The sequence below is a fragment of the Muscardinus avellanarius genome, assembly GCF_963383645.1.
Source record: "Muscardinus avellanarius genome assembly, chromosome: 12".
Lineage (NCBI taxonomy): Eukaryota > Metazoa > Chordata > Mammalia > Rodentia > Gliridae > Muscardinus > Muscardinus avellanarius.
The window spans coordinates 102,752,380-102,767,301 of NC_137798.1; the positions used below are offsets into that span (position 1 = coordinate 102,752,380).

At 50.4% G+C, this 14,922-nt stretch overlaps 1 protein-coding gene across 9 annotated transcripts in view; it reads left to right on the forward strand.

Moving 5' to 3' along the window:
* Positions 1-14,922, forward strand: part of EML1 (EMAP like 1) — a gene marked incomplete at both ends in the record, with an annotated part of 196,303 nt that overhangs the window by 171,732 nt on the left and 9,649 nt on the right. For 8 of the 9 annotated variants that reach the window (XM_080707633.1, XM_080707626.1, XM_080707627.1 and 5 more), the window contains 4 exons: positions 695-820; positions 1,041-1,172; positions 3,349-3,416; positions 7,341-7,429. In XM_080707633.1, coding sequence (XP_080563759.1) covers positions 695-820; positions 1,041-1,172; positions 3,349-3,416; positions 7,341-7,429 — 415 coding nt within the window. The remainder of the gene's footprint in view (positions 1-694; positions 821-1,040; positions 1,173-3,348; positions 3,417-7,340; positions 7,430-14,922) is intronic. The other variant, XM_080707632.1, reaches the window with a different exon arrangement.

A 14,922-nucleotide genomic window follows, 5' to 3' on the forward strand; every position in this document is an offset into this window, starting at 1 on the left:
AATTAAATGTTTATAGTTTACAAAGTTAAGCTGGGCATGGTGGCACACCCTTGTTTTCCCAGCATTTGGGAGGCTGAGACAGGAAGATCCGCTGAGGCTACTTAGTGAGGCCTTCTGCAACTTAGACCTTGTTTCAAAATAAAGAATAAAAAAAAAATAGGACTAGGGGTGTAGCTCGGAGGTAGGATGCCCCTAGGTTCCATCCCCAGTACCACCAAGCATGGTGGTGCATACTTGTAAGGATGCTGAGACAGGAGGATCACAGGCTTGAGGACACCCTCAGCAAATAGACTCTCAACCTAAGGAAACCCTGTTTCAAAACAATAATAAAAACCAGGTGTGGTAGCCCACACTCGTAATCTCAGTACTTGGGAGGCTGAGACAGGAGGATTATAGGTTCACGGCCAGCCTCAGCTAATTAGCGAGGCCCTCCGCAACTTAATGAGACCCTGTTTCAAAATAAAGAATAAGAAATACGACCGAGGATGTAGCTCAGAGTTAGCATGCCCCTGGGTCCCATCCCCAGTACCACACACAGAAATAATGATAAGAAGAAGACTTGTGGGTTCGGTCATTCACTCACCTTGCAGTGTTATCCAACTCCCCTGCTCTCTCTTTGTGTATATTTTATACATACGCACATGCTTATGTATGTGATCTTAGATCTTCCTTTCCATGTGACTTTCTGATGCAGATTCCCGAACAGTTTGGCCCCATACGAACGGTGGCTGAGGGGAAGGGCGGCGCCATCTTGATAGGCACCACGAGGAACTTTGTCCTGCAGGGCACCCTGTCGGGGGACTTTGCACCCATCACTCAGGTACGGTCCAGCTCAGCGGCCCGCCCACTCGCTCTGCATTAAATGGGGGTCAGCGCAGGCACAGGAGGTGGTCTTTCCATCTGGCACTAAGATGACCATCCTCCTGTCAAAGTTGCAGTCACTTTCAGGATTTTAGCTGGGAACAGAGACCAGTGGGGCCATGGGAGGGCGGGGGGCCTGGCTGGCTGTCCCTGCAGCCCCACGCCTTGGCTCTCTGCAGGGCCACACGGACGAGCTCTGGGGCCTGGCCATCCACGCCTCCAAGCCCCAGTTCTTGACCTGTGGGCACGACAAGCATGCCACTCTCTGGGACGCCGTTGGTCATCGGCCCGTCTGGGACAAAGTCATAGAGGTAAATACACACGTTACATTTCTGTTTCTCCTGCAGAAATTCATCTGGGACGTGCTTATTTATTTTTTGCATGAAATTAACAGTGATAGAAATTGTCCTAAAGCCAACGCGAGTGATTCGATTACCTCTAGAACTGTATTGCTTTTCGTATTTCTGCAGTGGTCTCGTCCGCATAGTTCTGAAGTTCACTTGTTGAGCTTTCAGTGGTGAATTGTCCTTCCCCAGGAGGTCGGTCTCTGGAGTTCCGGAGTGCAGTCTCATAACTGGCTTGGGTACTGAGAAATACCTGTTACGGGCTGCATTTTATTTATGGTCTAACTTTTGGATGAGAATTTACCTGCTGCACTGAAAACATATGGTTTAATTTATCTCTACATTTTTATTTTGATGGTAAAGAGCACACGTGAGTTTTAACGCCAGCCGCTCTGTGAACTTTGCAAAAGGCGCGCAGATTGCGCTTCGGAGTATGGAAGCGCCTTTTCCTGCGTCTAGGCGGGCGTAGATTCTCAGCACTGGCTGTCTGCAGGCTACACACACAAACTGAGTGCAGGTAGCAGCAGTCCTGGCAGCTGCCTTGAGGCTTGAAGGGTTTTGTTTTGTTTTTTTTTTTTCTCTGATTTTACTATTCAGGGAACAAAGGCTTAGAACTAAGTTAGCTAATTTGCTCAGTTACAAGGAGAGCCAGTGCCTTCCACAGCTCTTGGCCGCACCCAGACCCTGTCCTCAGCATCCGCCTGCACTGAATCCGAGACACAGCCCGTGTCGCTCCAGCCCTTAGCGACATGTGCAGCCCCATTTAAGAAACAGCCATTGCGGAGCCCAGTCATCGCCCACTGGCGTTTCCCAGGCACCGGGTCCTGTGGCGGCTCTCCTTCCTTCTGCTTTCAGAGGAGGGTGCCGGTCACTGGCAGCCGGCTGAGCACAGAGGTGGGAGAGCCCGAGGGCCGGCACTGCTGCTGCGGGGTGGCCAGGAGGGCCGCGGTGGCAGCCGTCTGGAAGCAGTGACAGTCACTATGTCTCGTACCCCTTCGCCAGGCTGTTTGCCACTCAGCCTGACATAGGGTGGGGCCAGAGACCTGCAGTAAGTCCCGGCTCCTTTGCTACCAGCCCTGTGACTGTGAACAGAAACATAACCTCTCAGGCCCCGTGTCCTCATCTCCAAATTGCTATGGAGCTCAGCTTAATTATGGCCACAGAAGTCCTTTATGAGCCAGGTGGTGGCACATGCCCGTACTTGGGAGTACTTGGGAGGCTGAGACGAGGAGAATTACAGGATCAAGGACAGCCACAGCAATGTAGTGAGACTCTCAGCTACCTAGCAAACCCTGTTGGAATATAAAAAATAAAATAGGGAGCCGGGCGTGGAGGTGCACACTTGTAATCCCAGCTTTTAGGAGGCTGAGACAGGAGGATCCCAGGTTCACAGCCAGCCTCAGCTATTTAGTGAGGCCCTTCGCAAATTAGTGAGTCCTTGTTTCAAAATAAAGAATAAAAAATCGGGTTGGCGTGTAGCTCAGTGGTAGAATGCCCCTGGGTTCAACCCCCAATACCACAGAATAAAACAAAATTTAAAAAGGGCTGTGGGTGTAGCTTGGAGGTAAAAACCTCTAGGTTCCATCCCTAGTACCACCAAAAAAAGTGTTTCGTGAATGTCAGAACTTCAAGGGAGCATGCGTTCTGTTTGGCTGTCCGTGACCCGAGCCTGGAGACAGCTGCTTCTATGAGAAGGCACCGATGATAGAACCCGCAGCTGGCTTCTTGTGGCCTCTCGTGCGTTTAGATGACGCGGTAGCCTCCCGTGTCTGCCATCTCCACGCCCCCCCCTTGCGGTGCTCAGGGGCCGGAGCTCCAGGCAGATGGAGTTGTGTTTGAGGTGCTGACCACTCAGCACCGGGGCGGCCCGGGGCGAGGCTGACAGACCACGCCTGGGGAAAGAACATCACCTGCTTGCCTTGCATCTGATTACTGTAAATATGAACAGACACGAGACAAAAAGAAAATTTCGGGAGATAAAAACGTGATAGTATCGAAATGTGCCATGTATCCCAGTGGGGGACATTTCCCTCTGGAGAGGAGAGACGTCTCAGGTGCAGCCTAGGAGGCAGGGGCGTGCGGTGTGTGTTATGCTCGGTGTTGTATCTGGCCATCAATTCACACTTCCTTTAAAATGTTCTAGGATCCAGCTCAGTCTTCTGGTTTTCATCCTTCAGGGTCTGTGGTTGCTGTTGGGACACTAACTGGGAGGTAAGTGGACGCCAGCGCAGCCTGTGCATTCAGAGCTGTGGATGAGAGCTCCCTGTGTGTGTCCCCCCAGGGCAGGCGCGGGGCAGGTTCACTGCGTCTTCTTAGCTTCCGATGACTTCCGAGACTTAAGTCAAAACTTACCACGTGTGATGGTACACACCTGCAACCCCAGTTCATGGGAGGCCGAGACAGGAGGATTGAAAGTTAGAGGCTAGCCTTAGCAACTTAGAGAGACCCTCCAGAATAAAGCAGTTTTAAAAGGGCTGGGGTATAGCTTAGCATTACGATGCCCCTGGGTTGAATCCCCAGTACTAAAAACATAGTAATAAGTAAAAACTTAAGAAGTAGTCCTTCTCATTTTGAACCTGGAGGACATCTTTGGAAAGCTATGGGTCCTCTGTCCTCTAAAGGCACTCCTTCCCCAAGTCCCCCGGGGCCCACCCACATCTGCCTCCAATTTCAGAGGCTCCGTGGAGCCTCCACAAGGTCTCCTCTGGAGCCTGGGAGGAGCCTCCATTTTGGAATTGGGTGAAAACGCATTCCAAAGCCCTGAGCATTTAAAACTGCTTTTTCTAGCTGTTCTTTTCAAATTTTAGAAGTGCCGAGGTTCAGATCCAGCTGCCGCCACCTCCCATGTGCCCCCAGGTGCCAGGAAGCAGGCCCGCATTCACACCCCAGCTTTGCCGCTGCAGGAGCCTGCATGTGTTTGAGCCCGCCAGTAAATGCTCTGAGTTTGCTTCTTTTTCTATAAGTGACGGCAGTGTCGCCTGCCCAGCTGTGCTGCACTGACGACAGTGTCTGCTCAGGTCGCCTGGCGGCTGACAGCGCATCCTTATTATCCCTGACAAAGTTTTGTGCCTTCGAGGGCTGAGGGTGTTGCTAGCATGGGCGCAGTCCTGGGTTCCATCCCCATCACTACACAACAACAAACACAGCTCTGGTTGTTCCTCCATGCTGTCTGCACAGCACAGCTGCCCCTGGTCCTTGGGGGCTTCGTTCCAAGAGCCCCACAGAGGCCCAAAGCCGCGGTAGCACTCGGCCCTAAATACGGCATGCTTTTTCCTGTGTGTGTACGCCTAGGAGAAAGCTTTGGTTTTGCTGTTTGGAGTACTGGAGACTTAACCCAGGAACATTCTACCTCTGAGCCACACCCCAGACCTTTTTATTTTTTATTTTTAAAACAGGGTCTCATGCCGGGCGTGGTGGTGCACGCTTGTAATCCCCAGGGCTTAGGAGGCTGAGACAGGAGGATCGCACAAGTTTGAAGCCAGTCTCAGCTACTTAGTGAGGCTCTCGGTAACTTACTGAGACCCTGTTTCCCAATAAAATACAAAAGAGGTCTGGGAGTGTAGCCCAGAGCTAGAAAGCACCTGGCTTCCATCCCCAGTACCACACACACACACAAATAAATAAAAATAAAAATAAAACAGGTCTCACTAAATTGCAGAGTAGCTCCCAACCTGCAATTTTACGGTCTCAGCCTCCCAAGTACTGGGGTTTGAGGCGTGACCCACCATTATAAGTTAGGCACAGGAAGAGATTGCCCATAATAACTAATGAAAAATTGGAACAGTTATAACAAAAAGTCCCGTGACCATGCCCCTCTTTAAACATCCACTCAGCCGGGCGTGGTGGCACACGCTTGTAATCCCCGCGCTTGGGAGGCAGAGACAGGAGGATCGCGCAGGTTCGAAGCCAGCCGTGCGCGCTGGCTTAGGAGACCCTGTTTCCAAATAAAAATGTAAAAAAAAAAAAAATAGGTCTGGGAGTGTAGCCCGGAGGTAGAAGGGCTTCCAGGAACCCCAGTACCACCAAAATAAATAAATAAAAAATAAATAAACATCCGCTCAGATGGCTCCCCCGCCCCGCTGGGACGGCCGGAGGCGACACAGACCCTTCCTGGTGCGATGAAGCGAGGCAGATGGTGCCCTCAGAAGGCGCACACCTCGAAACACAGGGACCGTTTAGTTCTGGAATTACCCACTTAATACTGTCGGGCCAGGCATGACCATGTTCAGTGAAACGTGAAACGTGAAGCCTGGCTGAGGTTCTGTTCACCGACCACAGACACACGTTTATCATAATATTATATTCACTTAGCACAGTCTCACATTCATTTACCACAGTCTTATATTCTCTTACCATGAGCTTATATTCATTTACCATAGACTTGTTCCAATGCTTTGGGTTATTTCCACCCATCTTTTCTCTAAAAAGTGTACCACTTAGACGCCATTGCTGCGACCGCAGAGTTTATGAGAAACAGTAATGTCTCAAGAGCTGGACTCCAGCTCTAAGCATGGCGGTGCACCCCCATAATCTCAGTACTTGAGAGGCTGAGAAAGAAGAATTGCAGGCTCAAGGGCATCCTCAGCAACTTAGCAAGGCCCTCAGCAACTTAATGGGACCTTGTTTCAAAATAAAAAGGGCTGGGTGTGTAACTTGGAAGCGAATAACCCGAGTTCAAGCCCCAGTACCACACACATGCAAAAAGAGTCACACTCCAGGTACCCGAAAGCATTCTTCAAGAAGGTGTTTGCATAGTCACATCCACACACGCGCGTACACACACACACACACACACACACACACACACACACACCCCACAGCTTGTCTTGCTTTAAGACAGCTGAAGCTTTGAAGTGTGTACCCCCTTGGAGGGCTGGCCAGTGGGCAGCTGTCAGACGTCGCCATCACCTTCCTGCTGACCGTGCGCAAACCTGGTGATGACAGTGTCCCAGGAGTCAGAGATGGCACCTGCAACCCAGTCCCACATCCGTGTCTGGCCCCCGAGCGGCCGGTGCCGAGCCGGCTGCTCCTGAGGCGCTCCATTCGCAAGGGCTTGTTAGAGGCAAGTCTGCTCAGCCCGGTCTGCCTGTTACCCCCCCACTCAGGTTAACTAGCACGTGAAGGGCCAGTGGTTGTTCAAATGCAGGAAATACAAGCCGGGGCGCAGCAGCCACGTTCGGGAATTCCTGCGAGGGTGGTGCCTGGTGCCCGAGTAGAAGGCAGGACGTCAAGGCCTCTCCTTCTGCAGATGGGTGGATGGACTGCACCGTCCGGGTCTGCACCGCAGCAGCAGGGATCCCCCATTCCTCTTCATCCCCAGAGACACCAGGGTCCCACTGACTGAGAGTTAGGTCACCCCAACTTGGAGCAAACTGCCGTGAGCTGTGTGCTCCTCGGAAGATACCAAGCACCGCAGTTCCCATCATAATTTGGCACTCTGCCTGCAAGGAGAACCCGACTCGAATCCCCCTGAGGCATGTGGAAACCCACCCAGAGAGGTCAGAGTTGAGGCCCGGCTCGCCTCGCCTCTCCTCTCCTCTCCTCTCCTCTCCTCTCCTCTCCTCTCCTCTTCTCTTCTCTCTTCTCCTCCTCTCTCCTCTCCTCTCCTCTCCTCTCCTCTCCTCTCCTCTCCTCTCCTCCCCTCCCCTCCCCTCCCCTCCCCTCCCCTCTCCTCTCCTCTCCTCTCCTCTCCTCTCCTCCTCTCTCCCTGGCCCCGCACTCTGTCCTTTGGCCCCCCTGTTGGCCACTCGCTAGCCTCTCCAGGTCCACAGCATCACTGCCTGCCTCAGCCGGAGCTCTGGGTGAGCTTGTGCAGGGCCTCGGCTGCTCCGACCACCGGCCCAGGCCTCAGGTGTCAGCCATCTTCCCGCCCTGGGCTTCCTCTCCTGCTTGTATAAGTGATGGAGAAACCACAGTGCTGGGAACTGAACAGCTCCGAACGGTGGTCAGAGTGCTCTTCCTTTCTTTCAGAAACGCTTGATAAAGGAAATCCTTTTTAGAGAAAAGCTGGGAGCAAGCTTTCTTGTTAAACAAACCCAGAGCGTTTATCTAGCCTTTCTGATGAATAGTCACTAATGTCTCCATTTTGTTTGGTCACTAAACAGCTTGCCTTGCTCTTTCTCCTGTTTATGGCAGGTGGCTTGTGTTTGACACAGAGACGAAAGACTTGGTCGCCGTGCACACGGATGGAAACGAGCAGCTGTCTGTGATGCGATACTCACCAGGTCAGAACTGAGAGTCCAGCAGATTGGGCCACCTGTGTAATGTCCTTAAAGAGACAGGCACAGCTTTCCCAGGAGCGGGGTTTGAAGTGCAAGGTGTACCTGCGTGCACTTGAGATTCAGGGGCTCTGCTCACTTCTTTGGATCCCCAGCCTGTGGGCTTTTTATCTTTTTATTGTCAAAAACTTTAAACATAGCCAAGAGAATAGCATAACGAGCCCCCCGGACCCACCACCCGGCGTCAGCAGGATCAGTGAGGCCACTCTCAGGCCTCCTCCCTGCACCCATCATTCAAACCACACCCCGTGGTTTGTATCTGTTACTGTGGTTGTATACATCTCAAAAAGATGAGGACCATTTTAATAGCTTTATTGAGGAGTTATAATTTACGTACTTATTCATCATAAATTCATCATAAATGTACAATTCAATGATTCTTAATAAATTTGTAGTGTTATGAAACCATTGCCACAATCCAGTTTTAAAACCTTTCCAGCCAGGCGTGGTGGCACACACCTGTAATACTCGGGAGGCTAAGACACCTGTAGTACTTGGGAGGCTAAGACAGGAGGGTCACAGGTTAGAAGCCAGCCTCGACATCTTAGTGAGACCCTGTTTCAGAATTTAAAACAATAAAATAGGGCTGGAGGTGTAGCTCAGAGGTAGAATGCCCTAAGTTCAATCCTTAGTATCCCCCCAAAAAAACACCTTTTCATCCCCCAAAAAGCTCTCTGTGTGCCCACTAGCCGTTCATCTCCATCCACAACCCCAGTTCAAGAGAACCACTGATCTGCTTACCATAGAAATTGCCTCTATGGGCACAACGTTGAGGTGGAATCATACAGTGTCTGGGCTTCCTTCCCTTAGGATAATGTCTGTGAGAGTAATCTCTGCTCGTGTGTGTGTGTGTGTGTGTGTGTGTGTGTGTGTGTCCATAGTTAATTTCTTTTAACTGATGTAGAGCATTGCATTTTACAGATATGCCACCTGCTGTTTATCAGTGAACGGACATTGGATTGTTTCTAGGTTTTGACTATTTAACACCACCGTGACCGTGCGCAGATCTATACTTTTTGCAGACATATGGTTCCATCCTTCTTATAGCTCTCGTAGGAGGAGACTCGGTGGGTGGTATGGTAAACTTATGTTTATCACATGATGGAACTGCCAGACTGTTTTCCAAAGTGGCCGTACCGATCTGCAGCCCACAGCAGTGTGTGCGTTCTCTGTGTCCACGTCCTCACCACACCTGTTACTCTCTTACCACAGCCCCAGGAGGGGGGTGACGTGTCTCGTGCTTTTAATTGGCATTTCCCTAATGACTGTTGGTGCCGGGCGTGTCTCCGTCCGCCTGTTCATCATGCGTAGATCTTCTCTGGTGGAAGTTCTATTCCAGCTCTTTCTGTGGGTGTGGCACTGGGGGTTGAGCCCGGGGGGGTTCCACCTCTGATCTACACCCCCAGCCCTATTTTATGTTTTATTTCAAAACAAGGTCTCGCTGGGCGTGGTGGCGCACGCGTGTAATCCCCGCGCTTGGGAGGCGGAGACAGGAGGATCGCGCAGGTTCGAAGCCAGCCGTGCTGGCGTAAGAGACCCTGTTTCAAAAATATAAAATAGGTCTGGGAGTGTAGCCCGGAGGTAGAAGGGCTTCCAGGAACCCCAGTACCACCAAAAAAAAAAAAAAAAAAAAAAAAAAAAAAAAAAAAAAACAAGGTCTCACTAAGTTGCTCAGGGCCATGCTAAGTTGCTGAGGCTGTCCTCGGACCTGTGATCCTCCTGTCTCAGCCTCCCTCCCAAGTACTTGGATTCTTGGATTCTAGGTATACATCACCATGCCCAGCTCTATTCAGATATTTTACAGATTTCCAGCTAGATTTTTTGCTGCAAGAGCTCTTTGTTCTGTATGTAATATTTTTCAACCTGATACATGATTCAAAAATATTTTCCCAATGTTTGCCTTTTTTCCCCTGGTGGTGGTAGTACTAAGAATTGGTTCACACATGCTCCATCACTGAGCTACACCTCCAGCCTTCTCTTTCATTTTCTTAATGAAGTCTTTTTTCCCCCCTTTTTTTAACTGGAGGTTGACCCAGGGGAAATTTTACCTTTGAACTATACCCCCGCTCTGATTTGACTTTTCTGTTTTGAAACAGGGTCTCACTAAGGTACAGAGGCTGACCTTGAACCTACAATCCTCCTGTCTCGGCCTCGCAAGCACTAGGATTACAGGTGTATGCCATCATGCCCTTAATTGTGTTTTCTGAAGGACAAAAGTGTTTAGTTTTGATGAAGTCCAGTTTATAAATTTGTTCTTTTATGGATCATACTCAAGATGATGCGGATTTCTCCCACACTTCCTTTCAGAAGGGCTATTGACTTGGCCCTCCGTTTAGGTCTGTGAACTGTTTTGAGTAATTCTCACGTATGGTAAAGTGAGAGTGTGTTTGACCTGTACATAGATGTCCAGTTGCTCCCACACCGTTTTTTGAAAATACAACCTGTTGCCTATTGAACTGTCTGGACACTTGTATCAAGACCAGCTGATCATACATGTAAGGACTTGCTTTCAGATAGCTCTGTCCCCTCACCTATGTCTGTCTTGTGCCAGTACTATGACTTTAGAGTCCATTTTGAAATTGAGTAACTCCTCCAACTTTATTACTTTCTAAAAATATATTGGCTATTTCAGTTCCTTAACATAAATAATATGTTCCACAAACTTTAGGACCAGCTTGTCAACTTCTAGCTTTAAAAGCCTCCTCTTGCCAGGTGTGGTAGCGCATGCCTGCAGCCCCAGCTACTCAGGACTGCCCTTTTGACAACCTCAGAGAACCAGCCTCTGGCGTTGTGGGTTTTTCTTCTATTATTTTCCTGTTTTCTTTTTCTTTTCAGTCCTGGTCTTTATTATTCTCTTTCTTCTGCTGATGTGTGTTTAGTTTGTTATTTTTCATTAGTTCCTAAGGGTGGAAGCTTGGGATATTTACTGGACAACTTTCTTTTCTGGTATAGAGTTAAAGCTATGAATGTCTCCTTAGCCAATGCTTGAGCCACGTCCCATGGATTTTGTCACGGGATGTTATGTTTGGTCAGTTCAAAAATATTTCCTAATTTCCCTGGTGTTTTCTTCTTTGACCTGTGGATTATTTAACAGTGTGTTATTTAACTTCCTCGTATTTGGGGATTTCCATATTTCTTTCTGTTGCTGATTTCTAATTTAACCCCGTTGTGACCAGAGAGCGCAGACACGTACTGAGATGTGTTTACGGCCCACATATGGTCTGTTCTGGAGAAGGGTCTGCTTCCCTGGAGGAGGGGGCTCTGCAGACTTGGGAAGTGTATTCTCTGTAAGTCGGCTAGGAGGAGTCGGTCGATGGCGATGCTCGAGTCACCAGTATCCTGATTTCCTAATTGTCCTGTCAGTTGTTGAGAGCGACGCGCCACACTACCCAGCCATGTGTACTGTGGCATTGAGGTCACTTTCCAGCTCTTTCCAGTCTGGCCTCATGCATTTTGGATGGATGACTGGACAGAGGTTGCACTCAAACACCGGCAGCTGGTCAGGCCTCTGTTCTCTGCTGGGGGGCCTGTGTGTGGTGGGAGAGTACATTCAAAGTTCAGGTTATCTGAACCTAGTACACCCTGGCTTTCATCTGCTGTGTGCACCTGTGCAGCCCCGTGTGGCAGAGGACAGGGTCCTCTCCTGCCTCCCTGTGCACACACAAGCCTCCATCCACCAGGAACACACGGGCCCCAAGCACAGAGGCAACCGCAGGCCAGTAGAGCCCTTGGCCTCCACATGCCACATTAGCGGGAGTGCCGTAATGTCATCGTATATCCGACGGCCGTCAAACGTCTAGTCAACTCTCTCTCTCAATTTCTGTAAATCAGGGTCCAGGAAAAGGCCACATACGGCAATTGGTTGACCTAATGCATAAGCTTGTCTTCCTTCCTTCCTTCCTTCCTTCCTTCCTTCCTTCCTTCCTTCCTTTCTCCACTCTTTCTTTTGTGGTATTAGGGATGGAACCCAGAGATATTCTATCTCAGAGCTATACCCCCACTCCTACTTTATTTATATTTTATTTTGCAACATGGTCTTCCCAAATTGTGGAGAGCCTCACTAAGTTGCTGAGGCCGGCTGCGAACCTGTGATCCTCCTGTCTCAGCCTTCTAAGTACTCCTAAGTACTGGGATTACAAGTGTGCGCCCTGTAATATGCTATGCATATCAGTGTGTTTTTCCTACGGGAGGCATATAATGGGTTTGTCTCCTTCTGTGATATTAGTGTTACCCATGGCCAGGATCTGTATCCATAAGGGGTTACAAAGTATTGATTTTCAAACTTTAGCTTTTTTCCTCCCTTTATTAGTCTTAATGGTTCCATTCAGAAACTTCCCTTTCCTAGTAGCAGAGTTCAAATGGGGAAGTCAAGATAAGTGCTTGATTTCTCCCACTTTTATTTTCCAGTTTCCACGCTGAAGAGTTGTTCCTCTGTGATCTCTAACAATGACCAGGCAGAGGTGGCAGTATGGGTGCCTTTATGAACTGAAGCGTCTCTGTTGTTTCAGACCATGAGACTTACAAGAGGTAGAACAACTTATCCATCGCCGGCTAGTGAAGTTACTTCAGGTGGTTCCTGAGTCCTTTAGACATGACCTTGGTGGCTGTCGGTACTTGTTCTCTGGTCATCTTATACCTTTCTTTCTTTCTTTCTTTCTTTCTTTCTTTCTTTTCCTTTCTTTCTTTTTTGGCAGTATGGGAAGTGGAACCTGGGGCATTCTACCTCCGAGCTGTACCCCTAGTCCTATTTTTTATTGTTTATTTTGAAACAGGATCTCACTGAGTTGCAGAGGGCCTCACTAAGTACCCAAGGCTGTCTGCGAATTGTGATCCTCCTGTCTCAGCCTCCCGAATGCCGGGGTTACAAGTGTGTGCGCCACATGCCTGGCTTCATCTTACACATGCCTTGCCTCAGACCTATCTGAGCCATTTCTCCACATGCTCCTACTTCACAGCACAGGTGCTAGAAATGCTCATGGCTTCTGGGCAGTTCACTGCTTCTAAGCCTTTTCACTGTGATTATATGTTAGGATATTATTTTTCTTGACATGCGGGACACTTGGCTGTGTTAACAGTCTTGAGAATGGCAGTTTGGGTCTTAGGAAATACTGACCGAGTAACTCTGAGCTGCTTCTGCCCCATAGAAACCTTTTGTCTTACCAGCTGATTGACAGTGTCATCTTCACATCATGGGGGGCCATGTTCTCCAGAGAACCCTACAGACAGCATCTCTTCATGAGCTCTTTCCTTGGCCTGAACGTGGCTGGGTGTGGTGGCGCACGCCTATAATCCCAGTACTTGTAAGGCTGAGACAGGAGGATCCCCTTTCTCCCTAACGAGAAGGAGCTGGCACAACTTGACCCCCTTCTCATGGCGTCTGCCGCGCTGCGCCCCCTCCTGCTGACACCAGCCGGCGCGCTGCCTGCTCTTAGGTGCACGTCGCTGTTTTCTTCTTTTGAGCTGTGTTCCGTCTATAACCTGGCTTCCTAGGAGCAGCTCCTGCTTCACGAGCAGACCTTTGGAACCATGTGTCCATTTCTCCTTAGTTACGCTGATGAGCAGCCCTGGAGACCAGAGAGCTCTCTCTGGTAACGCTGCCTTCCGGCCCTCCGAGCACAGCCACAGGCTGAGTGGGGTCTGGGGGAGCTCTGGCGCTGGCCACCAGCCCCATTCCAGGAATCAAGTGCCAAAATCCCGGCTTAGACCCGGAGCCCGTCCCCCAGGAAGCCCCCTAAGCTGTGATATGCTGAGAAAAGAAGCCGTCCTTAAATTGCAAGGACTCTTTCTGGAAAGTTCTGGGTATCGTGCCGACTGGTGGTGGAAGAGCTCGTCGCAGGTGGCGCTGCCCCGGGACGCGGGAGGGACGCCACCTCGCAGGTCCTCTTCTAGGCTGATGTTGGGTGTGCAGGGGCCTGGAGGCTGAGAAGCTACCTCGTCCACAAAGTAAACCAGTGGGAACTCCAGCGGCAGAATTGAGAACGAAATCCCAACAATAATTTTTTCATCCTCTGAGGGCTGTAGGGAGGTCAGGGCTCAGTTGTTAGTCTGTGTCTCACCTTTGGCTGAAGAAGGAGGCTCAGAAGGACAGCCCCAGAAATACAGGAGCAGAACTGGGACGACAGCAGGTAGGCCCCCAGTGTATTGAGAATCACCCAGAGTGGATGGGCGGCTCTGACACCCCGAGAACCACGAACTGAAAAAATGTCCATCTACGATCCATTTCAGTACATTTTAGCAGTAGTTTTTCATTTATGAGGTATTTTACCTATGATGGCCCTACACTAATAAGCCACTGTCGTGTGGATTCTTTTTGGATAGTAGTAGACTGGATGTTGGCTGTCAGCCCCTCGTGCGGTCATTAGGTAGAGAAGTGTAGTCGTGACAGTTCCCATACTTGACCTCAGGAGCCTTACAGGGTACTTTATGATTGGACACAAGGGAGTTCCACTTGAATTAAAATGTCATATTGTTTGAAGAACAGAAAGAGGAAGATAGATAATTTCGTGTGCGTTAGGTGGGCCACACGTGCTCAGCCTGCCTGTTCTAGTTTCAAACCACTGAAACTGGGCTAAAGCTGTAATGTGCAGGTGAACGAGATCAGAACAGGCCGCGGCCGCTGCTCGTGTCCACACATGCCTGCCTGTGACCTCATCCTCGTGTCCACGCATGCCTGCCTGTGACCTCATCCTCGTGTCCACGCATGCCTGCCTGTGACCTCATCCTCGTGTCCACGTATGCCTGCCTGTGACCTCATCCTCGTGTCCACGCATGCCTGCCTGTGACCTCATCCTCGTGTCCACGCATGCCTGTCTGTGACCTCATCCTCGTGTCCACGCATGCCTGCCTGTGACCTCATCCTCGTGTCCACGCATGCCTGCCTGTGACCTCATCCTCGTGTCCACGCATGCCTGTCTGTGACCTCATCCTCGTGTCCACGCATGCCTGCCTGTGACCTCATCCTCATCCTTGTTTGATGGGAGCATCTTCTGGTTTTGCTGCTATAATCTGAGTCTAGCGCTCACATGTGTCTCTCCCAGCATCAAGCCCACCTCTTCTGCCTGGGTCTAAGACCTGCTGCAATCCAGCCCCTGTCACCTGCCCCGCACCCTGGGCTGCTGGCTGGGCAGATGCAGTGGCCTCATCCCAAGCCCCAATGCTGATGTGACAGGAGGGTACACAGCCCTAGACGTTCACGCTGTGCCTGCATGCACGCCATCTCCTAGCCTAGAGGCCACCTGTCCCTGCCCCCGGCTCTGGGGAGGCAAATGCACAGGCCCCGTGCACAGGCTCAGTTGCTCAGCCCATGTCCCATCTCAACAGGAGACTAGTGGTGAGATCTGTGCAGAAGTCCCCAGCCCCAGACCTGGTTGGGACAGGCAGGCTGAACACACCAGCTGTTGCCTCCCCTCCCGGTGACTGGAGCTGATCCCATGATTCTC